Genomic DNA, 26,954 nt, shown 5'->3' with positions numbered 1-26,954 from the left:
TCGATGGATGTGAGTTTGAGTGAACTCCGGGAGTTGGTGATGGACAGGGAGGCCTAGTGTGCTGTGATTCATGGGGTCGCAAAGAGTCGGACACGACAGCGACTGAACTGAACATCAAAGAAATGCACATTAAAACAAGGATATATCACTTTTCACCTATTAAAATGGTAAAAGATATAAAAAATACCCTAATGCTTGAAAGTATTTTCATACATTGCAAATTGGCAATACTTATCAATACTCTCTATCCTTTAACACAGAAATTCTACTGTCATTTGTCAGTCTTTCAAAGAAATAATAACCAGGGGTGTGAACAAGATTTTTAAGAATCTTCACCAGTAGCACTTATAAGAGAAAATGGCGCACGGTCCAACCACAAGCAATTAGTAAAATAAGTCATGACTCATCTATTCAATGGAATGCTATGGATTTATTTCACGTTTTCAAGGCTAATAACATGGAAAACAACATAATATTAAGTGAAACATTTTAAGTAAAACTGTACTGGATGCTTCTCCCAGTGACATCATGTTACGTTGAAGGATATACAACTCAAACAACCGCTTCTTCTGCTCCAAGAATGTCCGTCTCTGCTCTAAGCCACCCTCCATCCTTGCCTCTGAAGCCCTTCTCTTTCTAAATTACTCCCTACCCCTGCCTTTCCTTGTTATTGGGTCTCTCCAGTGTAAACATTTCTGTCCAGATCAGTCCCAAAGACAGAAACACTTTTGTAATTTCTTAAAATCTTCTTAAAGGACAACTTTTCCCCTAATACCTAGCATCCTATTCTGCTGCTTCAACCAACTCAGGATATCAGCTCTATTCCTTTAACCCCCACTTCCATCCCAAAAGCTTGTCTTCTTTCTTGCCCATGACAGGGACTCAATGAATGAATGATCTAACAATATAAATCCAATTCTAACAAAGGAAATCACACCAGTGAGTTTAAGTCCAGATGACAAGATTACAATATTACTCTGTTTCCTCCGTACTTTTACAATAAATGCATACCACATATACTTTTATAAGGAGAAAACAGAACTATATTTTCATCTCCATTTTAACTGAACCAAGGTCTAGATTAAGAGTACTCAAGCGTGACCAGGTGTAGTAAAAACAAGTAAAACATTTAGGACCTACATAGGTCTGGCCTCAACAACTGGCTTCTGGACATTAAACAGCAGCTCTCTTTTCTGGAATTCAAGATTAACACATCAACAAAATTAAAGCAGGCCTCAAAATGAGACACCGTCTCAGCAAACTGCAGATGACTGCATAAAACAAATCTGCCCGGAGGGCTTATAGCACTATTTCACAAAGGTGACTGTGCTCTTCCTCTTTTCACAAATGGCCGGCTTGATGCAAAGCATGTTTAGAGATAAACTCCTCTACCGACTCTCCCTGCAACATTTTCATGGCTCGCCAATAGAGCTGTCCGCAGTTCTCAGGTCTACCAAGCGGGTGGTTCAATTCTTCTTTGATGTAATCCATCCAGAGATCTTTAAAGGGAATCCAAACATACAATGAGATAACTGACAATGCTTTATTAGGTCAACTTTAATTATGTAATAACAATTCAATGCAAGATTTCTAAGAAACAACTCTGTACAGTTATTTTGCTAGAAAACTATGTGAAATAATACCTCTCTCAGCTTCTTACTTTAGAAGGGAGTGGCTTCTAGGTAAAATAATACCTCTCTCCCTTCTTTCTTTGGAAGGGAACGCCTACCCACTCTAGCATCCTGGCCTGGAGAATCCCATGGACTATTCTATGGGATCGAAAAGAGTAGGACAGGACTGAGCAACTTTCACTTTCAGCTTCTTTAGTATGATACATCAAAACCTTTTAAGTAGAAAACTTCACTTTAATCATGACAGTCTATTTATCTCGTAAACTCAAAATGCTAAATATTTTCTAGGGAGGATTTTGCTGAGTCTCTTTCAACGTGAAAGAGACCTCAATGAGTTTATTAGAACCTTGTCAACATGCTTAATAAAACTTGTTTAATGTTAGCAGAAATGCTGTTTTCATTCATTTCACCAGAAAGCATGCTGAAACCTTGTAAAACCTAATGTATGATTTAAAATCTGAGTTTAACATCTGTAAGTGTAATTTTTGAGTTCCTAAGTCAACAGACTTTACATGACACCTATACCCAGAAGTATGTTTTATAAGTCATTTAAGTTAAGACAACGTGGCAATAGCCCATGACAACCTTTGTCAATTATTATCACCACTCCTCTAACCTAAAACCCACTCCATTTTGTTCTGACCTACCTTAATCTTTTCCTTACAAATATCACATTTTTTAAAAGAACCAAACCAAGCAAATCTCCCTCTAATCCAGAGTTCTTAACCGAAGACCCATGGACTTCATTCTGGGCTTGTAAACTTGAAATCAGCAGTAAAATTATGTCTGCAACTATTTACATACAAAGTAAGGGAGGAGGCAAAGGAACGATGCTAAGTTTTATTCTCAAGGAGGGCCATGACCTAAAAATAGTTAAGAAATACGATTCTAAGCATAACGATAGGTTACAGACCACATATGCAAACAGGCTTGTGTGTCAATAACCGAAGTTTACTTACCAGAATCAACAGTTCCAAATTCTCTCAAAGCCCTCTCATAATACTCTCTTAAGTTCTCCATCTTACAGGATTCCTATAAATAATCAGACAATCTGGCCTCAAAAGTCTAATCTGTAATGTCATAAACTCATTCCACACACATTGTTACTACTGTCTGTTAGGTATTTGAAGGAGAGGAAAGATGGGTTTAAATGAACACAGTCTGACTCTGAACTTATCCAGAGAAAAGTCAAATGCACTATGTGGCAGAGTGAAGTAAATGTCAGTGACAAAAGCACTTTGCTCTGGTGGCTTGCAAAAAGCCTAATCAATTCTCACTTGAGGGAACAAGGGCAGCTCCACAAGAAAATATATGTGAAAGCATGCAGGAATTAAATAAATGGGGAAGGTTCTACTCCCTATGGTGAGGGATTTCTTCGTTGAGTATATGGGCTCTAGCACATACTAGCCATGCTCACCTTAAAAAATTGTTTATATCAAGGCACAGTATATAAATACTAGTTTCATGAACTTTAGCAATTTTTTTGAACCCTCTGACTTTCAAGTTTCCTTACCCATAAAATGAGGATAACAGTATCTCTTAGAGCAATTATAAGGATTCAATTAAAATACTGATGAATTATTGGGGGTCGGGCAGCGCAACACCACTCAGCTTATGGGATTTCAGTTCCCTGACCATTCCCCGACCAGGGACTGAACCTGAGCCACAGCATTAAAAGCCAAATCCCAACTACTAGACCAGCAGGGAACTCCCTGCCAGTACTACCTTTACAACAACAAATGTTAATTCTTCACCTCTAAATATCTTCTGTTTCATTTTCAAAGCAGATAAACATCTTCAGTTTAAAAATCTTTTTATGTAGTTAAATAACTATGTCCTTGTTCCAATTTCTCTTTGCTGAGACTGTACTATCTTACAGAAAGCCAGTTTACTTCGTGTCTTACACACGTATGAAAGACAGAATCACACTTTAGGAAGGGCTCATAGTAGATGTGTAACTAGAAAACTTTCCATCCAGTTTTCCATCTGGCCTTGTATATCCCCCCAAAACAGGTATTACAACCTCCTTTACAGGTGAGTATGTCAAAGGTTAAAATTAAGTGACTTGTCCAAGGTACATGACCACTGTGTTATTAATCCAAAGTCAGGCTATGAATTATTATGCTAGATTAATACTACAAAAACAAAACACTGACCCACACAAGGGTCAAACCTTGAAAATAAGAGTTCAACCTCATTATCAATTTTTCAAAATTCAAAGAAAAATAATAAACACAAATCAAAATGCCAAAGAAGAGAAAACAAAATTGAACACATGGAGAAGATATGGAGAAAACAGGTATAATGATATATGTATATATGCAGCAATTATCACCATAACTTTTAGAAAACTATCTGGCAATATGTAAAGAACCATTAAAAAAGCCAGTATTCTATAATCCTAGAAATTTATCTCAAGAAAGTAATTCAAATGAGGAAAAAAAACTCTATATAAATAAAATGCTTGCAGCACAGTTTTCAATACCAAAAATCTGGAAACATCCTATACATAATGGGATAGTTAAGAAAACTTACAGGTTTAGTAAGACAACTATTCAAAATGATATCATATGAAAACACAGGAATATGTTTACAAAATAATGTTAAGGAAAAAAAGAAAAACTCCATGTATCACATCAGAAATAAAACAGTGCAAAACTGCATAGGTAAATAAAGGATTAAAAAAACAACAAAAATAAAAATAATTATGGTTGCTTGTGTCACTGGTGATGGGATTACAGATACATTTGGACTTTTATGTTGTTTTTTTTTAACTGACATTTTCCTGTGTTTTTCCTCATTCACAAGTTCAGTTAAAAACACCCGACAGTTATGCATGCCTTCTCTCTACCTCACAGCCCAAAACAAGAGACAACCAGGGCACTGTAGAGGCAGGGGGTGGTTTCCTATATGAGCTGACGTCTGAGTTGTCTAGTTTCCAGACAGGTCTCTTTTCTTCTTTGCTTGACTACCATTCCTAAAATCACATCTATGGAAAAGGTGCTGAAAGAAGGGACCAGAAATTATACTGTATTATGAGAGCTTCTTAAACAAAATGCTACCATAGATGAATGAGTGTTAATCCATTTTCCCAACAAGAAATGCATAGACAGGACACTTACTTGCTCCTTCTCAAACTGGATCATCTTCCTGAAAAAATCGACTGAAAATGGACGGTTTTCCTGTAAACTAAAGAGGAAGAGGGAAACTGTTATCTTGCACAGAGACAGAAAGCCTCTTACAAACCATGAATACTGTGCCAGGGCCCCAGCCACACATGGTCTGATAGAATTCTGGCTGCGATTCAGTGCGGGGACTGGACCTGACCACCAGCCACTCACCATTTCCAGTCTCCAATGCCTGAACTCTTCACCACCACCAAACACCTACCCAGTTTTCTGTTCTCTTCTTTCTCACTTTTAGGGTTTTAAGTTCCCTCTCCTTCATCTCAAGGTCTTTTTGAAGGAAACCAATAAGCCCATTTCTAAGAATATATTCTGAGAAAATAATTTCCAGTATGGACAAAGAATATTTGTGCAGCAGGGTTCATCAAAGCAGTGACTGTGGCCAAATAAATTATGGCATATCCATAAGTTATTTTTAATAAATATTAAACAATTGTTACTGATAGGAAAAAGGCCAGTCTAAGGTTCATCAATAAAAGTGGTACACTGCATATGATTATAGTATAATCTCAGATATGTGAAAAACAAACTTAAAAGAAGAATTTTTAATATTTATTTGGCTGCACCAGGCCTTAGTTGTGTCATGTGGGATCTTTCACTGTGGCTTATGGACTCTAGTTGTGGCGCCAAGGGCTCAGTAGTTGCAGTGGGCAGGCTTAGCTGCTCTGCATGCTTTTCCCCAACCAGGGATCAAACCCATATTCCCTGCATTGCAAGGGACTACCAGAGAAGTCCCTTTGATTTTTATTAGGGTGAAAGACAAATTTTAAAAAGATTATTAAAGATGCTTTTTCTCTTGATGATGGGATTATAATGAATTATTTGCTACCCACCTCCTTTCTCTTTTTAAAAAAAATTTGTCACAGTGGGTATGAACCAAAAGGCTCTGGATTTATTTCTCACATATAATCTGGGTACAAGGGGCTGAGTATGGGGTGGGGAGACAAGTAACAGCTGTGCTTGTCTGTAAGTACCTTTTAAACACATCTGTAGCCTTTTTATAACCACCACTTCGATAAGCCCAATCCAGGTACAATTCCTTTGCAGGGACTGAGCCAGCTCCTGGGAGACCATAGATAGCTCTCTAAAATTTAAAATAAAAAAGAAACAAGCTACATAAGGAGACATCTAGGTATCAAGACAAATTTCCCAAAACCAGCCCAGTGCACTGAATGAACAGTGCTTTAGGAAAAAAACCCTTTGAAAGCTAGTCAACTAGAATTATTTGCTCATTACCCACACATGAGACTTATGACAGGGGACCTGTACCTTATAGATCATTTCAGTGTCTTCTTGCTTTCCAGCATCTTCACTCCACCGGGCCCAAGTAAGCCACAATGGAAGGCAAATCTGCTCACAATAAAACAGTTAGAAAATGACAGCTTAGTGCCAAGCTCTGAAAACTAGTCACTATAAAGATATGTTCCCCCAGAAATAAAATGTGAAATATGGAGTCACTCCCAGTCTGTCCTCATGGAACACTTGGTACCTGGCAGGAATGGTAAGTCAAAACAGACAGCCTTTGGACTCAGTCACCCAAAGTAACACTATTCTGTTAATTCTACTTCCCCTCTCTTGGGGACTACTGCCTGAAGTTATTATTATCAATGATCTGTTAGTTAAGCACTTAACAGCCCACAATTACACCCAAGCTATCCATAAGGTCACTATATACGATCAATCTGGAGTCTGCTGGGCAGGATCACAACACAAGTGCTAACTCACCTAGGCTGAACTGCCTGGACTTCACTCATGTCCCAGCAGCTCACACAGATAAGCAATAATATAATTATGATTTCTCCCCACTTTAACCCCTAGAATGCTTTTTTCCTACTAGTATAAAAGATTCACCACGAAGCTTTAAAGCTTATTCTTTCAAATTTAAATTTTTTTTTTCAATTTTAAAATAAACTTTAGAGTTTAGAAATATATGTGCTTAAAATGAGACTTAGGTCAGCTTTGGAAGCACGTGAAAATAATATTCTATTAATATTCTTCACTTATCAGATACATAAATAGAAGTAGAAAAGTTTACATAATTTAGTCTATTTTCAAATAAAGACATAGAAACATGCTAGTAAATGGAAGTTATTCTTCCACCCGTGATCCTGATTCAACCATCACCATAAATGCACTCTGAGGCCAGCTCTCCTCTGACAAGTCTACTCCAAACACACTTTGGCTAAAGTCTTACAAGGTCCCAAATAGAACAAAATGCAAAAGACCCAATTCACAGACCTGGGGTTTCAGGTACTCAAAGGCTTGGTTAAAAACCCTGGTCATCTCCTGGCTCTCTGACGAAATCAGGACCTCCAGCTTCACCTGCCACATCTCCACTGATTTTCTGAACAATTTCACCCCAGCGTCTGCCACCTGCAGGGATTCCTTCAACAACTGGCGATGCAGCAACAACTTGCTCTGCAGAAGACAAAAGGTCATCCAAGAGTCACTGCTGAGATCTACATTATCTAACTGGAATTTCGCCTCCACTCCTGTTCCTATTCCCAAAGACTATCGAAAATACAGGCAAGAGCCAAAAAGCAAAGGGACTAAATAATTTACATTGAAAGCTAAATTGTTAATAGCATAGTTCACTGCGACAAAACCCACACCCACCTAACAATATAAAAATCAGTAAAGATAAAACTAGTATCTGTGTGGCAGTAAAGAAACACACTCATTCAATCAAACAAGAGCCTGGCATACTATAAACTGGTACCGTTTCTCTGAAGAGTCATGAACGTGTTCATGCATAAACTTGGGGAATTTTACTTTAACAAGTATGACCCAAGAAATAAACAAATAGGAGGAAATCTTACCTGTTCAGAAATGCTTGTGTCCACGCTACTGTAACAGGGACAGAAAAATCTAAAACCAATCCGTTATTATAAAATTGTGAAGTCATAAGTAAATGGCCGTATGCAATCCACTCATCCAACAAGCATGTTAGCTGCACACTGTGTATTATTATTACTGAATCTTCAATAATGAGGAGGTCAGGTATGTTTCCAAACACCCACAGCGCCTCCAGTCTAGCACCAGAGATAATGTGATATGTATGATCACAGAAAAAGAATCATATGCTATAGGAGTACAAAGCACTGTCTTTGGCAGTGATCAGAAAGGGCTCCCCAAATGGAAGCCCCATCTGTGCCAAGACTTCAGGAAGATCAGACATTATTCAGGTGAAAGCAGAGTTCACCAGGAAGAGAAGACTCTCCCAGCGACATGGGCAAGAGGCTAAAGATGACAGAAACTTTGGATCCAAAAGGAAATCGAAGCACAGAATGACTGGAGGGCTGGGATGTAAACTGGAAAGACTCGAAATTCCTCGGGGGCCAAATTGAGGAGACTGAGCAGCTTTATCCAAAGGACAATGGGAAGCCACAGAATAACCTGATAATCGATTCTAAAAGATCATTCTGTGGAGAATAATCTGGAGAAAGGATGGGTGTAGAATCAGCAAAGCATTTGAAGTTAAGAGGTAGTACAGCGAAGGATTCCCACGAAAGGCAAGGTCACCAAGTCAGTGACAAGCAGGGAGGCCTGGAAGGGTTACTGCCAGAAATGAAAAGAAGAGAAGATGTCTAAAACGGCAGAGCAGGCCTGCCCTGGTGGTCCAGTAGTTAAGACTCCATGCCCCCAATGCAGGGGATGCAGGGTCAATCCCTGGTTGGGGAAGTAAGATCCCACACGAAACACAGTGCAGCCAAAACTTAAAAATAAATATATAAAAATAAAATGGTCAGTTATGACTGGCAAAAGAATCCAATAATGGAACTTGAACAGGACTACCAAGGCACTCCAAGACGCACCCAGCTAAACAAATGTACAGGGTGGGACTGTCTTGCAAGTATTCAGTTACAGCTTAAACATGGCATCTAAACTCATCCAGATAGGGGATTTTTCACAGCTAAGATGCTGTAATGGACGAAGGGCACCCCAGTCGGGGAATAACACGATACACTACTAACATGTTGCTTATGTAGATCCATGTAAAAAGTATAGAAAAAATATTAACACAAAAACAGCAGAATACAAAACAGTAGTGGCAGTTATGTAAAAACTACATACATAATATAAATAAAAAGAATTGTACAAATAAAAAGTACTCAATAAATAATGTCCTTTCTTCCCCTACAAAAGTATTTAAATACATTAACATTACAATCTCATTTAATGCTCCCAACAGTTTTGAGGTGGCAAAAACAAGGATCACTCACTCTAAAATCAAGTCAACAATCTCAGAAGGGTTAAACGGTCTGCCTATTACGTGGCAAAATCCTGTCTAAACCTGTGTATTCCCACACTACTATTAATAACAATCCCACTATTATTCCGGTCTCTATATCACCTTTACCCACTTCAGAACATAAGGATGGGTTAATGTCAGCTTTAAAACACTGGAACACATCTGTCTTTATTGTACCAACAGTTACTCTGAGCCAAGCATAGGTTCAGGAAAACATGGACAGACAAAATACACCCAAGTATGACTCTTGAATGTTTTCCACTTATGTACTAAATAACATTCCTCCCTCTACTGGTACAGATTTCATTTCTGGCCCACACCAAATACCGACAACAAAATAATAAACTCTCTACATCTACCACGCCAATCTTCCAAATGTACTTAGTTATAAAGCCATATATATTAAAACACACGATATGAGCATGAACCAACCAGAACGAAGTACATGGAATCAGCATCAAAGTGTCCTTACCAACTGCCTGTACTGGAGTTCTGGTAAAAGTTTGAGCTCATGTGCCTTCCAGAATGCAACCATGGTTCTTTGCAGCCTCTGAAATCAAAAAAATCTTTTCAGTTCATTACAAAGATCCTAGCAGGGGCCTTTGGCCTCTACAGGAACAGAAGCAGTTTTACTTCCGAGAATTCAGAGAGGAGACTGAGGTGGTTTCACTTAAGATTACAGGATTTGCACCAAACACAGCCCAGTAAGAGAGCGCCCCCTAACATGGTGGCCAGAACTAGAGCAAAGCAGCTGACTGAGACCTTTCAAATCAGGAAAAAGTGCTTATGCATGACCTTCTTGGAAACTCCCAGACCCCAAGAAGCTGTGCCCATGTTCGTCTTTCAGAAAACATTTTCGGGAACTTCCCTGGTGGTCCAGTGGTTAAGACTCTATGCTTCCAATGCAGGAGGCATGAGTATGATCCCTAGTTGGAGAACTAAGATCCCCATGTGCCATGCGGCCCTTCACGCCCCGCCAAAAAAAAAAAAAAAGTGTGTGTGTATATATATATGTGTGTGTGAGTATATATATATATATATATATATGCGTGTGTGTGTGTATATATATATATATATGAAAAAAAGAAGACATTGTCTAGTCAGCCACTTTAAACACTTAGAAGTCAATACCTTCTTTCTGAGGAGCCGACTGCTTGTCTTCTTAGTAAACCTCTCCATGCAGAATTTCATGTAACACTTCCACATAGCCTCTGAAAAAGTCAAAGCTTATGTTAATCAGACCACCACCAATTATTTTAGTCTAACAGTCCTCACATCTTCTCAGGAAAAATTCCTCTGAGGAAGAGCTTGAAGTGGAAATAAAATATTCCGATTACAGTCTATCAAACATCTCAAATATTGAGGGCAAAACAACTGAGAAGTGACAGAAAGATAAACATTAAAAGCCTTAAAAAAAAACAAAAGTCCTATCCATGTCAGGTACCGGCTACTTTTCTCAATATTACAAAACTGTGAAGTAAATCTGTAACAGGAAATAATCAAGGAATGATGATTAAGCAATCTTCTGAAATATCATTTCCTCAGTGTAATTTGGGCTTCCCTTATAGCTCAGTTGGTAAAGAATCTGCCTACAATGCAGGAGATTCTGGTTCAATTCCTGGTACAGGAAGATTCGCTGGAAAAGGGATAGGGTACCCACTCCAGTATTCTTGGGCTTCCCTTGTGGCTCAGCAAGAATCCACCTGCAATGCGTGAGACCTGGGTTCGATCCCTGGGTTGGGAAGCTCTCCTGGAGAAGCGAACAGATATCCACTCCAGTATTCTGGCCTGGAGAATTCCATGACTCTAGTCCATGGGGTCGCTAAAGCCTTTGACTGTATGGATCACAAGGAACTGTGGAAAATTCTTCAAGGGATGGGAATACCAGACCACCTGACCTGCCTCCTGGGAAATCTGTATGCAGGTCAAGAAGCAACAGTTAGAACTGGACATGGAACAACATGGTTCCAAATCGGGAGTACGTGAAGGCTGCATATTGGCACTCTGCTTATTTAACTTATATGCAGAGTGTATCATGCAAAATGTCCAGCTGGATGAAGCACAAGTTGGACTCAAGATTGCAAAGAGAAATATCAATAACCTCAGATAAATAGAGGAAAACAACAGAATGGCAAAGACTAGAGATCTCTTCAAGAAAATTAGAGATACCAAGAGAACATTTCATGCAAAGATGGGCTCAATAAAGGACAGAAATGGTATGCACCTAACAGAAGCAGAAGATATTAAGAAGAGGTGGCAATGGAATACACTGAAAAACTAAACAAAAAAATATCTTCAGGACCCAGATAACCACGATGGTGTGATCACTCACCTAGAACCAGACAGCCTGGAATGCAAAGTCAAGTGGGCCTTAGGAAGCATCACTATGAACAAAGCTAGTGGAGGTGATGCAATTCCAGTTGAGCGATTTCAAATCCTAAAAGATGATGCTGTGCAAGTACTGCACTCAGCATGCAAGCAAATTTGGAAAACTCAGCAGTGGTCACAGGACTGGAAAAGGTTAGTTTTCATTCCAATCCCAAAGAAACACAAAGTCAAAGAATGCTCAAACTACCACACAATTGCACTCATCTCACACGCTAGTAGAGTAATGCTCAGAATTCTATACGCCAGGCTTCAGCAGTATGTGAACCGTGAACTTCCAGATGTTCAAGCTGGATTTAGAAAAGGCAGAGAAACCAGAGATCAAATTGCCAACTCGCTCACCAAAAAGCAAGCGAGTTTGAGAAAAGCATCTACTTCTGCTTTATTTACTACGCCAAAGCCTTTGACTGTGGATCACAACAAACTGGAAAATTCTTTAAGAGATGGGAATACCAGACCACCTTACCTGCCTCCCGAGAAATCTGTATGCAGGTCAAGCAACAGTTAGAACCAGACATGGAACAACAGACCGGTTCCAATTGGGGAAAGGCATACATCAAGGCTGTATATGTCACCCTGCTTATTTAACTTATATGCAGAGTACATCATAAGAAACGCTGGGCTGGATGAAGCACAGCTAGAATCAAGACAGCCAGGAGAAATATCAATAACCACAGGTATGCAGATGACACCACACTTATGTTAGAAAGTGAAGAACTGAAGAGCCTCTTGATGAAAGTAAAAGAGTAAAGTGAAAAAGTTGGCTTAAAACTCAACATTCAGAAAACTAAGAACATGGCGTCTGGTCCCATCACTTCACGGTAAATAGATGGAGAAACAATGGAAACAGTGACAGACTTTATTTTCTTGGGCTCCAAAATCACTGCAGATGGTGAATGCAGCCATGAAATTAAAAGACGCATGCTCCTTGGAAGAAAAGCTTTGACCAACCTAGATAGGATATTAAGAAGCAGAGACATTACCTTGGCAACAAAGGTCCATCTAGTCAAAGCTATGGTTTTTCCAGTAGTCATGTAGAGATGTGAGAGTTAAGACTATAAAGAAAGCTGAGCACCGAAGTGATGCTTCTGAACTGTGCTGTTGGAGAAGATTCTTGAGAGTCCCTTGGACAGCTAGAAGATCCAACCAGTCCATCCTAAAGGAAATCAGTCCTCAATATTCATTGGAATGACTGATGCTGAAAATCCAATGCTGTGGCCACCTGATGTGAAGAACCAACTTACTGGAAAAGACCCTGATGTTGGGAAAGACTGAAGGCGGGAGGAGACGGGGACAACAAAGGATGAGATGGTTGGATGGCATCACCAACTTGATGGACATGAGTCTGAGCAAGATCCGGGAGTTGGTGATGGACAGGGAAGCCTGGCGTGCTGCAGTCCATGGGGTCACAAAGAGTCGGAAATGACAGACCAACTGAACTGAAGTATAATTTATTTCCCCAAATAAGTGAACAAATGCCACAGCTCTTGGGGAAGGTCATAAAAAAGAAAAGTGGAAAGCCAGCCAGGCACATTGTAAACTACCACACAGAGGTTCCAGAACTGATTCTGCTCCCAAGAATGAAGCTCCAGGTTCCCACTCAGGAACACCATTGCTCCTCGGCACACAGGGCCTGGGGAAACTCACCTGTGGGCACAGTTTTCACCGCCTCCTCATACACAGCACAGCACCTCTCCTCCCGGCAGCCCATCTCCTTCGCTTTGGCTTGTTTGGTTGTAGGCAGCTCTTCTCCTGGCTGTGATTCAATCACTAATTCTTGCCGGGCCACAAAGTCCCAAGTGACGGGGTCGTCTGTATGCAGAGCCTTAAGGCTAAAAAATACTGATATCAACCTAGATCTTGTAACTGATTCAGACTATCAAAACAGAGAGTCCCAATGCTCTAAAAATGTACTGAGAACACTTCTTTATCAATTCCCTCATCACAAGTCATTTCCCAACAGTCTCTCCAGATGTCTTCACCCTCACTATGTAATATCAATGGATGAGAACAGTCCATCCATTAACAAGCATCCACACTTGTTAACTGCAGACTGTCTCATTCATAAATATTAACTTACAAAGTCAAAGACAGGTATGTGTGACAAGATGCCTGGTTCTCGAGCCCAGGAGAACCTTCTCATAACCAGGCTCTGGGTTTTCTCTAATAGGAGTCTAATCCTCTACCAAAATCCTAAAGGTATCCACAGAACAAACGGATCCAAGTTCTACCTTATCTCCTATGAAAGTAAGAGTCCTCCCAAGGGTGAAGGACCCACAAGGTAGGCTGCAAATAATTCTTCAACCATACAACAAAACAATAATGTCTGACTACCTGTAGCACTGAACTAACATTCACTCACACTCATCTTAAGGACAAAAAAGACATCAAGAAGGCAGGAATATTGATTTTTACAGAAGCTGTAGGATATATTTCTTACTGAACAAAGATAAAACTACTTCCTAAGGAAAGCCAGTAAGTGAGTCAAAACAACTTCTCCAAAATACATTTTTCAGGGACTACCCTGGCAGTCCAGTGGTTAAGACTCCATGCTCCAAATGCAGGAGGTCTGGGTTCGATCTTTGGTCAGGGAACTAGATCCCACATACCACAACTGAGGCCTGGTACAGCCAAATAAGTATTTTTAAAAAATACATTTAGCTACTGTGATATACTAGTCCAAAAACAGCTTTCTCCCCAAGTATTTTATATGGTATCTTCCATCCCCTTCTCTAAATATCCAACTTAAATCATTACCCCAAGATCAAAACAGACATATTCACCTTCCCACTACTTTACTTACTCATCGTAAATTTCTCTTTGCAGATCTTTGGCAAAGTCGAACAGCTGTGCAACTGAAAGCAGTGACACATGAAATTTTGCACCTAAAATTTTAAAAGCAGGGGAGTGGAGTAAGATTCTAAAGGAACACTTTCTCGAAGTACTAGCGTTAGTTTTGTTTTTTTTATAAAATGCAAAGAGAAAATGGGGAAGAAAATAACAGTCCCACTATACAGAGTCTTTGTTAATATCTGAATATTCATTAAGTACTTCTAACTTTTATTCTAAGCGTCTTAGGGCAGAAAGGAACTTAATTAAATCATCTACTTCTTTTCAACTCCCCACATGATTTAGGTACTCAAAAACTTATCAAAACATGGTTATAATCCAAGGGGAAATCTGCGTTTTCTTAAAGAAATAGGACACTATTTCCTACAATCATGAGTTTTACACATTCCAACAGAAATTTTCAAAACAGGCTAAAGGTCTTCCTCATTATATATAAAACGTTTCATTTTCCTACCATAAATAAGTTTTCAAAAGATACCTACTTTTAATTACACTTATAGAATTCTTATAGATGATCCGTGCCAACCCTCCCGAAAGGATTTCTTCAGCATGCTCGAGATTCCCCTAAAGAGTGTGATGTTAAACAAATGAACAGATGGTGCTGGCAAGTAGAAAAAGCACTAGGGTGAAAATTAACAATCCTAGACTAACTGTGCCACATGACAGCAATCACGCATGACACGAATCACACCCTCTGGCAAATCACACCTCTCTCTAGGCCAGTTTCCCTCACTTGTCAAATGTGCAGCATGAACAAGATCTTTGATCTTACAACTGTGTTCCCAGGCTCCTGGAGTGATGGCAAGATCACACGGCTTAAGGCCCTACTCTCCATCTAGCCCTAAATAGGTCAGGTTTTACATGCTTTATTTCCTCTTCTGTGTAAAATTTTAGCTAGTTAAAAAAGTTCAGAGCTGGAAACCACCATAACAGATGATAGTGAAGTTCCTTTTTCAGCTCTGATATTCTCAAACTTATTTCTATAAACTCACTCTGTCAGGTAAAAAATTACACGAATAGGAAAAGAAAGAAGGCTAGGGATCATACATTTCACCACCTTTCTTGAGCTCCTTAGAACCATTAACATATCACTGAATGAAATCATAAAGAATAGTTTTTGGCCATTCCATCAGTAATAATTTCAAGGGCCACTCCAATGAGTCCAAATGTTTGTTTTAAAAGCACAAAATTTCACTTTTATTACTAGATCCATTTTAATTAAGTTAATGCAGGACATTAAAAGTTTCCAAATATTAAGCTGGAATGAAAAGTACATTCTGGGACTTCCTGGATAGTCCAGTGGTTAAGAATCCGCATGCCAATGCAGAGGACATGGGTTCTGGTCCAGAAAGATTCCACATGCCTTGGAGAACTGAGCCCACATGCTACAACTACTAAAGCCTGCACACTCTAGGACCCATAGACACAACTAGAGTAGCTCCCACTCCCCACAACTAGAGAAAGCCCCGGTGAAGCAACGAAGGCCCAGTGCAGCCAAGAATAAATAAATTTTAAAAAAGAAAAAAACACTCTAAAGATTTTCTTTTTATCTCACTTTGTCTCCAAGACCTTAAACCGAGAGCCTCCAGGCAGTCAGTCACATGGTGCTGGAGCTGCTATGGCACTGGAATGGAACCCGCCAGCCACAGGCAGACCAGCAGGTCACGAACAGTGCTCCCAAAGACTTTCTTTTACTCCTAAGCAGACTCAAAACTCTCTACCTTATTAACAAGTTACAGCGTATTAGGATCTTACCACATCCATGTTGGCTTTTTCAAACTCTTGCTTTTCCTTCCTCAACTTTTCAGCATGCATCAGCTCCATCCTAAAGTACTACACAAAAGAGAAATAACAAACTAATAATCTTTGGAGATTATTTTTTAGTTAGAAATATGTAAGATGACACTTCTTACTCGTAAGTATCAGATCTGAGGAAGTGTGGAGAGACTATTATATCTTGTTATGAAACTAGCTGACATTGACAAGGTATGGTTTTTTGCTCTTTTGATTTTTGGCCATGCCAGGTTTTACAGAAAAAAGAGCAAAAGCAGCAGGAAGGGAGAGGAGGGGAGGAAGAAGTGGAGGGGAGGGGACAACGGGAGGGGAGAGTAAATGAATGAATGCGTATATACCTATGTACAAAAGTATGAAGATGAACCTTAAGCCTCAACTAAAGAACGGTAAGGTTCAGCTCCCTATCCTTCCCGTCATAATGGGAAAGTAGGAGTCTCCATCTCTCACTAAAGATCTGGAAGATGAACAAGGCAAACACCTATTACTGGCCAAGAAATACCCCTTTTCTCCAGCAGCTCCCTATAATCCCGAGCCTCCATGAATCAAAGCCTTCTTAACTTAATGAAGCACGCTTTCCCCAGAGGACCGAACAGAGCCATTCCTCTCATCTTACATGCACACACACTCACTTCCTCATGAAGTTTTGGGCAGCGTGGGTGAAAGCGCAGAGCCCGAAGAAACAGCTGTCTCGCACTTTCTGAAGAAAAACAGTCTTCCAATTCCCATTTGGCCGCCAGAATCCACAAACCTGTAAGTGGAGACATCCAACTTCATTTCAATAAAGTAATCAAGTCAGGTAAGAAAAAACCAATGCTCCCATTTTGATACTCAACTTTTTTTAACCTTGACAATCAAGAAGAAGAGGATGGAGATAGGGAGTTTCTAACAGTTATCTATAAAGTACTGCTGCTTTATCTACAACAAAAAAGTGTTCTGAACCAAACTGGTAAATGTTAACACCTGTTACTTATCAGATTCAAGGTCAATCATCTCATTTTTAAGTCACATACAAATTTTAAGTGTTAAAAGGCTGGGAAAAATTGTGCATCTTAGAGTCAATCAAATAAATTTTGCTCTTTTCTCTGTATTTAAATGATTTTTCATTTAAAGGAAAAATGATTTAAATATTAATGATTTCTTTCAAATGACTGAATTTAAAAATCTGTCTACCTACTGGGAATAAAGGCTTTAAAAGAAAAAAACCTTTGCCTTTCTACATGAGAAATTAACATTGAGTTAACATTCTAGCTCTCTCCTAGAAACTTCATAGAATCAGCTATTACCAGAGAAGACTGTTTTTTGTAAAAATGGCCCATGATTGGTAACCGTGTCTGGACTAGGAGAACTCGGAACGGTACAGAGCCACTGCTTTGCACTTTCTTGAGCATGTGACTCCTGAAACTGAGCACAGTTCATATATACACTACCTGGAAGCTACATGCCCTCCAGGGGTCTTCTTTCCTCTGCCCACTCATGTGCTCCCATGCCCTCTCATCTGAGACAAACCTCCAGGCTGCTGAGAGCACTACTGCCTTCCTGCTGGATCCTGCTGAAGTAACTGGTGCCAAATGCAGCCAATTCTGAGTCTTGTGTAGTGTGAACCTAATACTAGAGAACAGACACTGAAGCACCTCCAGTATGAAATATCGGTGTTCACAAGAGAAGGTTTTCCTCTTGAGTACCAACCCTGTGCCAGTGCTACTGCTGCTGTTTTGTCACGAAGTCATGTTCAACTCGGTGTAATCCCATGGACTGTAACCCGCCAGGCTCCTCTGCCCATGGAATTTTCCAGGCAAGAATACTGGAGTGGGCTGCCATTTCCTTCTCCAGGGGATCTTCCCAACCCAGGGATTGAATCGCCTGCCTGGCAGGTGGATTCTTTACTCCTGAGCCATCCAGGAATAACCCTTGTAAAAATCTGTACTCATATTTTCCCCTTTAAGTTTCTGAAATCCTCAGATTTGAGTGCCTCCAAACAGAATACCCCTCAAAGCACTGAGGAGTTCCACCATCAGTTAAAAAGAACTGCAGTCCTTCTTGCCCACAGATACAATACCTAGCATAGTATACAGTAGGCAGTGATGAACTAAAAGGCAGCTAATTCAGGAATAAAAACTGCTGAGGCCAAGATCCTATGCTCAGGTCCTGAAAATAATTCTTTCAGGTTTATAAAGCAAAATAAATTCCAAAATGGCTTGAGTCCACAAAAAGAGGTAGATAAAGAACTAAGAAGGATATCACCATACCTGGCTTGTTCGAATGAATGGCCAACAAAGAAGAAAATATCTTGCTAAGTTGAACATTGGCAGCCTATAAAAGAAAAAGAAAAACTCTACTTTCTGCACAACAAAGGCATTGCTATGAACCTCTAAGTGATCCGCACTGTACTGTACTCCCCTGTAAAATCCAATGAAGCGAGATCTGTTATTACTAGGGAGATATAAACAAAGATTCACTCAGAGCTTTCTTCTACCTAAACAACTACAGATAAACATTTTACATTATCTGAAAAATGTTTTAAATTTTAATGAACAAATACACATAAAGGTCATTTTCCTTTCAAATGATATAGAAGCCATCTATATAGTCATTCAGACATGCAAATGTTACACTGAAATTCCACACTGAGTTCTCTTCCTGTTTGTTAACCCTCTCTACATCTTTGGAGAAAAATAGAGTTCAGCAGTCAAGTATGAGATTTAACATGCAGGCTAACCTAAAGAAGGAGAAAAGGAGCAAGACAGGGCTGCCCGATACTCACCCACTTCCTACAAAAGGCTATAAAAGACAGCCAAAGTGGAACATCATCCTGAAAGAAAAGCAATGTAGTAAGTTACTTGAATTTGAAATTTTATATACAATACACCTTTGCATTCATTAATTTTGTTTGCAACAGAGGAAGATTTCGGAAACTCCAATGTGTTATATACCACATCCCTCAGCCTATTAGGCTGTCTCTCACCCAGGCTTTAGATCTCTTAACCATGATAACTGTCTGTCTCCCCCTACCCCCGCCTCCCACACTCTAAGACAAAAACCTATCCAATTTGTTTGCTGCACTTTTGAGGGATTTGCCTGGCACTCCAGTGGTTAAGACTCCATGCTTGCGATGCAAGGGGCACAGGTTTAATCGCTGGCTGGGGAACTAAGGTCCCACATGCCATGCATCACAGCCAAGAAAATATTTTTTAAAAAATGCACTTCTGAAATGGTCTCAATCAGGGATCGCAAACTAAAATTTGTCATTCCCAAGAATCCAGAGTACTTCACAGATAATATATTCCAGTCCCAGAACCAAACTTGAAGAAAAACCAAGTTACTGTGCTGCCCCTACTCTCAAGATCAAACCAGTCCATCCTAAAGGAAATCATTGGATTTCCTTTCCTGAATATTCAATGGAAGGACTGAAGCTGAAACTCCAATACTTTGGCCACCTGATTCAAAGAGCCTACTCACTGGAAAAGACCCTAATGCTGGGAAAGACTGAGGGCAGAAGGAGAAGGGGGCGACAGGATGAGATGGTTCGATGGAATCATCGACTCAATGGACAAACTCTGGGAGATAGTGAAAAACAGGGAAGCCTGGCATGGGGTCGCAAAGCCAAACACCACTTAGAGACTGAACAACAACTCTCACCTTTTCTTCCACCTCAAGTCTTCAGGGTATTTTACTTAGAGACATAACCAAACACATCTCAGATAATTTTAAGATCCTTAAATATGTATGAAATCCACTGTTTTCAGCATCATCCTCAAAAAATAACCCTAAGGTAATGCAATCAATTTTCTTAATGGTTGATATATGGTTTCAAGTAATGACACTATCACCAGAGTATCAAGATACCCATGATAAGAATCTACAGCCACACATTTGAGCATCCAAGTCACAATACATACAATACATATCCTCACATCTCTTACAGTTAAGGACACACTGAACACTTACTTTCCACTTAGTTGCTGCACGTCGGAAGACACTCTGTATCCGACGTATAATAGGATCTTCAATCTCATCCTGCTTAAATGTATATCCAACGCGCTGAAAAAGGACATAAAAAAAAAAAAAAAGCCCCAGCTTAATCCCACTTATCCAAACCAGCATTCCCACTTGACCTAAACTTTAAACAGTACCTGACAGAGAAAGCAAACAGTTAAAAATATCATTATGAGCACACCACCACACAATTATCAGTGCCATTTGCTTCCCAAACCCATTCTAGAGTCATGTTAATTAATACTGTATTTTTTCCAAGTTTCAGAAAATCTACTTACAGTTCTTCTTTTCTGGATCAGCTCCAAAAGATTAATTTCATACTGTGAAAGAAAAACATACATAAAAAAGAAAACAAGAAATATTATAACCTTTTATTTAGAGGCGATGCACTTGGTTAAAACTATAAAGTAAATAAAAATCAAGAGCATAAAACAGAAGATAACTTTCTATCAAGAAACCTAATTTACAGTAAGTATCTAGCATTCCCTGAAAACACACATCTACAAAACTCACAAATACATACATTAGCATACAAATATCTTAGATAAAAGAACACATATTACTAAAACTGTAAGACTTATGATTTACTCATCAATCTAACCTAGTCTACAACAGTGTGTGCCAACTTTCAGTAAATCAACCATTTAAATATTTTAGCCGATGTATAAATAAAGCAGATAAACAGGGTTGTACTAGTTGAAACACAGTCCCTAATTGGCTCTCTCTACCGTCACCTCTAAAGGACCCCTGAAGAACCTCTTAGACTCTCCAAAAACCACTACTGTGTAATTCCTCTCTAAGCTTGAAAACTATTGTGTGTAGGGGGGCGGGGCGGGGGGGCGCAGAATACTAGAAAGAGAAAGCACAGAACCATACAAGATCTCACGCTTCATTTTAAAACTAATAAAATATTTCAAACATACAGAACACTCATGCAGCTACCAGTTACATCAAAGCCTACATTTTACTCTATTTGCTTCAAGATATTTTTAGAAATAAAACATTTTGAATAAAGGCAAAGCCCCCTATGAACCATGTCTGATTCTACTCTTCTTCACCAGAGGAAATGACTATCTTGACTCAGCTGTTTGTCATTCACAAGCATGACTTCAAACTTTATTGTTAATACGGTCTTAAACGCTTTTAAACTTTATACAAATGGTATCATACTGAACCCATCACTCCATTATTTTACTCAACATTATGACTTTAGATATATCCTTGTTGTCACATGGAATTCAAGTCCATTCATTTTAACTGCTGTATAGTATATCATTATAGGAATGAGCAATTTACCTATCCATTCCCCTATGATAGTATTTGTTTCCAATTTTTCTATTTCAAAAAGTTGAAATTAATATTCTTGAACAGATCTTCTTGTAGCTACATCCAGGAACTTTACTACTAACATGTAAGCTCCTAAAGGCAATGATTTTTATCTGCTTATTTTTGTACCCCCATGGGACTGGATAGTGCCATGTACTTAACAGGCCCTCATTATACACCGTATGAACAAATGAAACCACTGGGTCACAGAATACATGCATCTCCAACTTTATGAGGTAGTGCCAAATTGCTCTTCAAAGTGGTGGGACGAACTATATACTAATAATGTCATTCTTTAAGATGTCTGGAAATATGACGCTATAAAGCAGTAGTGTACCCTGGTTTTAACCGATATTGACCTGATTACTAAAAAGGCGAACATCTTTTCATAAGTTTACCAATGACTGATGCTTCCCCTTTGTGAACTGCATGTTCCTAGCTCTCCTGTTTTCATTTTCTTTCCATTTGTCATTTCTTCTTGATTTTTAGTTCTTTACTTATTCTAGATTCTCACTGTATGTACTGCAAATATTTTATCTCATTTTGTGGCTTGTTTTTTTACAATATTTATCTTTTCCTTTTTGCACAGAAATTTTTACCTTTAATATAATCAAACTGGTCTTCTCTTTCATGGTTTGCGCTCACAACTCACTCATAAAAAAAGAATGAAATAAGGCCATCTGCAACAAAATGGACAAACCTAGAGACTATTATACTAAGTGAAATAAGTCAGAAAGACAAACGCCGTATGCTATCACTTACATGTGGACTCTAAAATATGACACAAATGAACTTGTTAACAAAACAGACTCAGAAACTTAAAAAACAAACTTAGTTTACCAAAGGGGAAATGGAGTGGGGGAGGGATAAATTAGAAATTTGGGTTTAGCAGATACACACTGCTGCTGCTAAGTCACTTCAGTTGTGTCCGACTCTGTGTGATCCCACAGACGGAAGCCCACCTGGTTCCCACGTCCCTGGGATTCTCCAAGCAAAAACACCGGAATGGGTTGCCATTTCCTTCTCCAATGCATGAAAGTGAAAAGTGAAACTGAAGTCACCCAGTCGTGTCAGACTCTTAGCAACCCCATGGACTGCAGCCTACCAGGCTCCTCCGTCCATAGGATTTTCCAGGCAAGAGTACTGGAGTAGGGTGCCATTGCCTTCTCTGAGATACACATACTATGTATAAAATACATAAGCAACAAGGTCCTACTACGTATAGCACAGAGAACTATAATCAGTATCATGTGATAACCCATAATGGAAGAGAATATGAAAATGATTATATGGGTATATATACACACATATACACGAATAGCTGAATCACTTTGCTATCCACCAGAAATGAACATAGCATAGTAAATCAACTACACTTCAACTTAAATAAGAAACCATTCCCGAGGAGAAATATCATACATCCCTTATATGTGGAATCTTTTAAAAAAAAAAAAAAAAAAGACACAAATGTACTCACCAAACAGAAAACCTCAGAACAGACTCATGGTTGCCAGAGGGAAGAAACAGTTAAGGACTTTGGGAAGGTCACGTATACACTACTATATTTAAAATGGATAATCAACAAAAACCTACTGTATAGCACATGGAACTCTGCTCAATGTTATGTGCCTGCCTGGGGGAGAATGAATACATGTGTGTATATATATATGTACGGTTGAGTCTCTTTCCTGTTCACCTGAAATTATCACAACACTGCTAATTGGCTATACCGCAATACAAAATGTTTTTGGTGTTTAAAAGAAATAGTAAAAACAAAAATTTTTAAAAACAAAAATAAAACTCTTCCCAACCTGAAGTCATTCATTATTTTTAGAAGATTTAAAGTTTTCCCAGCACATTCAGCTATTCAATTCAACAGAAAGGGATCTAATTTCTGTTGAATCCAGCCCGGCAATTCGCATGATGTACTCTGCATGTAAGTTAAATAAGCAGAGTGACAATATACAACCTTGACGCACTTCTTTCCCAATTTGGAACCAGTCCATTGTTCCATGTCCGGTTCTAACTGTTGCTTCTTGACCTGCATACAGGTTTCTTAAGAGGCAGGTAAGGTGGTCTGGTATTCCCATCTCTTTCAGAATTTTTCAGTATGTTGTGATCCACACAAAGGCTTTAGCACAGTCAATGAAGCAGAGATAGATGTCTTTCTGAAATTCCCTTGCTTTGTCTATGATCCAGCAGATGATGGTAATTTGATCTCTGGTTCCTCTGCCTTTTCTAAATCCAGCTTGAACATCTGGAAGTTCTTCGTTCATGTACTGCTGAAGCCTAGCTTGAAGGATTTTGGGCATTACTTTGCTAGCTTGTGAGATGAGTGCAACCATGCATTAGTCTGAACATTCTTTGGCATTGCCTTTCTTTGGGTTGAAAATGAAAAGTAACCTTTTCCAGTCCTGTGGCCACTGCTGTTTTCCAAATCTGCTGGCATATTGAGTGCAGCACTTTAACAGCACCATCTTTTAGGGCTTGAAATAGCTCGGCTGGAATTCCATCACCTCCACTAGCTTTGTTTGCAGTGATGCTTCCTAAGGCCCACTTGACTTCACACTATAGGATGTCTGGTTCTAGGTGAGTGATCACACCATCGTGGTCATCTGTTTCATGAAAATCTTTTTTGTATAGTTCTGTGTATTCTTGCCACCTCTTCTTAATATCTTTTGCTTCTGTTAGGTCCATACTGTTTCTGTCCTTTATTGTGCCCATATTTGCGTTAAATGTTCCCTTGGTGTCTCTATTTTTCTTGAAGAGATCTCTAGTCTTTCTCATTCTATTGTTTTCCTCTACTTCTTTGCACTGACCACTCAGGAAGGCTTTCTTATCTCTCCTTGTTATTCTATTAAACCTTAAGACCTTTCAAATACAAGATTCTTAGCCAGGTATCATTCTAAGATTTATCTTAGTCATATATCATTCATTCACTAGGTTTTTATTTTAAATAAGCCTTAGACCCTTTACTCTTATAAAGTTTATTAAAGTATGACCAACCTGGATAGTATATTAAAAAGCAGAGACATTACTTTGCCAACAAAGGTCCGTCTAGTCAAGGCAATGGTTTTTCCCGTGGTCATGTATGGATGTGAGAGTTGGACTGTGAAGAAAGCTGATCGCCGAAGAATCGATGCTTTTGAACTGTGGTGTTGGAGAAGACTCTTGAGAGTCCCTTATACTGCAAGGAGATCAATCCTGGATGTTCATTGGAGGGACTGATGCTAAAGCTGAAACTGCAATACTTTGGCCACCTCATGCGACGAGTTGACTCACTGGAAAAGACTCTGATGCTGGGAAAGGTTGGGGGCGGGAGGAGAAGGGGACGACGGAGAATGAGATGGCTGGATGGCATCACCGACTCTGTGGACATGAGTTTGAGTGTACTCCGGGAGTTGGTGATGGACAGGGAGGCCTGGCGTGCTGTGCTTCATGGGGTCGCGGAGAGTCGGACACAACTGAGCGACTGAACTGAACTGAAAGTGTAAGACTTAAAACATCTCGTTATTGGGTTCTTTCTGAATCCTGAATTTGTCCTCCAACAGATTATCCTCGCCAAACTGAAAATTGATCTAGCATATATATTTTATCTTCAATCAATTCTTCCATTCATTCACAGGACTGAAGAATCTTGTAGCAAACCTAACCTCTTTCTAAATCAACAGACTATGAGGATCTAATGTTAACTTTCTAACCACCTGCTAGCATCAAATTCACACTCCTTTTTCCCCACAAGACATAATCAATCAAATCTCTTGCTGAAATCCTCACACACTGGTTTTTTATTTCTGTTCAAAAACTGCCTTTCTACTCACCCTCAGTCCAGAAGTTCAAAGAAAACTGACATCAAGCTAACTATTCTATAACTGATTTTAAATTTGTGAGGGGATTCAGAAGTAATAAAATTACTCACCTGAACATATCTGATAAAGTCATCCTTTAGAAGACTTCTTCGCTGTATTCTGTATTCTAGTTCTAAAGACTTCCTAATGATTGCCCTGAAGAAAAAACCACTTAAAATGTAACACTTGACATATGCAGAAATTAAATAAAAGACTTTGGAATTTTAAGTCTATTTTCAATATATTTAAAACATATTTGCCAAAACATGATTCCCAAATAATTATCCTTCATTAAGCAAATATTCTCTTATACACTCACTTCTGTATTCTTTATTATTAAGCCATAGTTGATTTACAATATTAGTTGCAGGACATAAGTGGTCTCAAGAGCATGAAGATGTATTTTAAAACTTTCATGAAAATCACCTCAGTAGTCCCACCAGCAAAGATTTCTTTTCCTCCAAATTCAGGTCACTTCAGTTTAAATAATAAACAAAATTTCTTTCCTAAATTTCTCTTATTTCTGAATTCTCAACAAGCAGATTAAAAAAAAAAACCTGGATTGTCTCTACCGGTATCATTACTACAAAGGGCTTAGGGAGGAAGACTCACTGTATTTAAGAAATGAACATGGGTATATTAGAATTTAAGGTAAGATGTGCAAGACCAAAAATCGCCTTTATTTAACGGTAACAATAACATTTACTAAACAGTTATTAAAGAATTAACAATATGTTGTGTTTCATTAACAAATGTTAAAGGTTCCCATAGTCACGGTACTACTTTTGCAGTCACTGTAAAATGAAAAAAGTCACAAAAAGCTATTAAAAACTATTAAACTAAATTTTAAGAAACTAATGAATAACTACATGCTGGTCGTGGTTCGCTAAACCCTAGGGTAAAACATGAAACTGAATTAAATGATACCCAAAATCAAGTCTTTTTAGAAAAAAATTATCACTCGTGGGCTTCCACGGTCCAGTGGTAAAGAGACGCGAGAGACGGGGGTTCAATCCCTGGGTCGGAAATATCCCTTGAAGTAGGAAATGGCGACCCACTCCAGTATTCTTGCCTGTAAAACTCTACGGACTGAGGAACCTAGCGACCCACTCTGTTCATGGGGGCGCAGTGAGACGCGACGGAGCACTCACACGTACCCCCAGGCGCACAGCACCGTGAAAAAAAGGTTTCACTTGTCTGACTCCCCCTCCGCCCCCCGCGACTGTGTCAGGGCTGCTGCTAGCTGTTGACCGGTAGGGGTCCTGGTTTTATCACCTTTATAGCCTCAAAACTCGGCTCCACGAAGAAACATACTGTTTGCGGGGTAAAAAGACGGATACCCTAGCAACGAATGAGATATTAATTCTGGGTAACATCAAAATCTGTAAACGGCCTTCCGCCATATTAGAAAAAAATAAAAACAACCCAACTGCCGCCCATATCCGCTCCCGCCACACACACGCCACTGCCTCCCCTCTGCCCGCCCCAGCCCTTCTTCTTTCCTCCGCTCTCTCACCTAATCTCCGCTTCACTGAAGAGTCCAGTGCGCTCCAGCTGCTCTAATTCGGGAAGTCGATCCTCTACACGTTCCTGAGTTATTTCCGCCATGATAGCCGAACTCCACAACACACCACAGCTCCTCTCACCGACGACACGCGAAGGAAATGGCCACCCTCTAATCCCGAGAACC

The 26,954-nt window shown here is 39.3% G+C and overlaps 1 protein-coding gene and 1 non-coding gene across 4 annotated transcripts; both read right to left on the bottom strand.

Moving 5' to 3' along the window:
* Positions 1-410: 410 nt before the first annotated feature.
* Positions 411-26,954, bottom strand: UTP6 (UTP6 small subunit processome component). Of its 3 annotated transcripts, XM_055401425.2 has the most exons (19): positions 26,781-26,952; positions 25,336-25,420; positions 20,369-20,410; positions 20,043-20,135; positions 18,859-18,906; positions 18,344-18,407; positions 16,727-16,845; positions 16,059-16,136; positions 14,786-14,867; positions 14,257-14,338; positions 13,101-13,285; positions 10,200-10,279; positions 9,541-9,618; positions 7,055-7,234; positions 6,086-6,166; positions 5,791-5,900; positions 4,754-4,820; positions 2,591-2,663; positions 411-1,499 (listed from the first exon to the last, which is right to left on the bottom strand). In XM_055401425.2, the coding sequence occupies exons 1-19, from the start codon at positions 26,870-26,872 to the stop codon at positions 1,342-1,344; spliced, it is 1,797 nt and encodes a 598-aa protein (XP_055257400.2). In that variant the 5' UTR covers positions 26,873-26,952; the 3' UTR covers positions 411-1,341. The 3 variants fall into 3 exon arrangements, with proteins under 3 accessions (XP_055257400.2, XP_055257404.2, XP_088684820.1); XM_055401429.2 differs by lacking the exons at positions 25,336-25,420; positions 26,781-26,952 and adding an exon at positions 22,016-22,807; XM_088828694.1 differs by lacking the exons at positions 411-1,499; positions 2,591-2,663 and adding an exon at positions 2,673-4,634 and having other exon boundaries at positions 26,781-26,954.
* On the bottom strand, positions 15,858-15,980 carry LOC129544838 (small nucleolar RNA SNORA54). Its single transcript, XR_008683582.1, has one exon. It is a non-coding gene; the product is annotated as a small nucleolar RNA SNORA54 (small nucleolar RNA).

Source organism: Moschus berezovskii, chromosome 20 (genome assembly GCF_049115385.1).
Source record: "Moschus berezovskii isolate FMDL1 chromosome 20, NW_MosBer_1.0, whole genome shotgun sequence".
NCBI lineage: Eukaryota > Metazoa > Chordata > Mammalia > Artiodactyla > Moschidae > Moschus > Moschus berezovskii.
The sequence above is the reverse complement of the archived record's forward strand: the minus strand, read 5'-3'. Positions and strand labels throughout refer to the sequence as shown.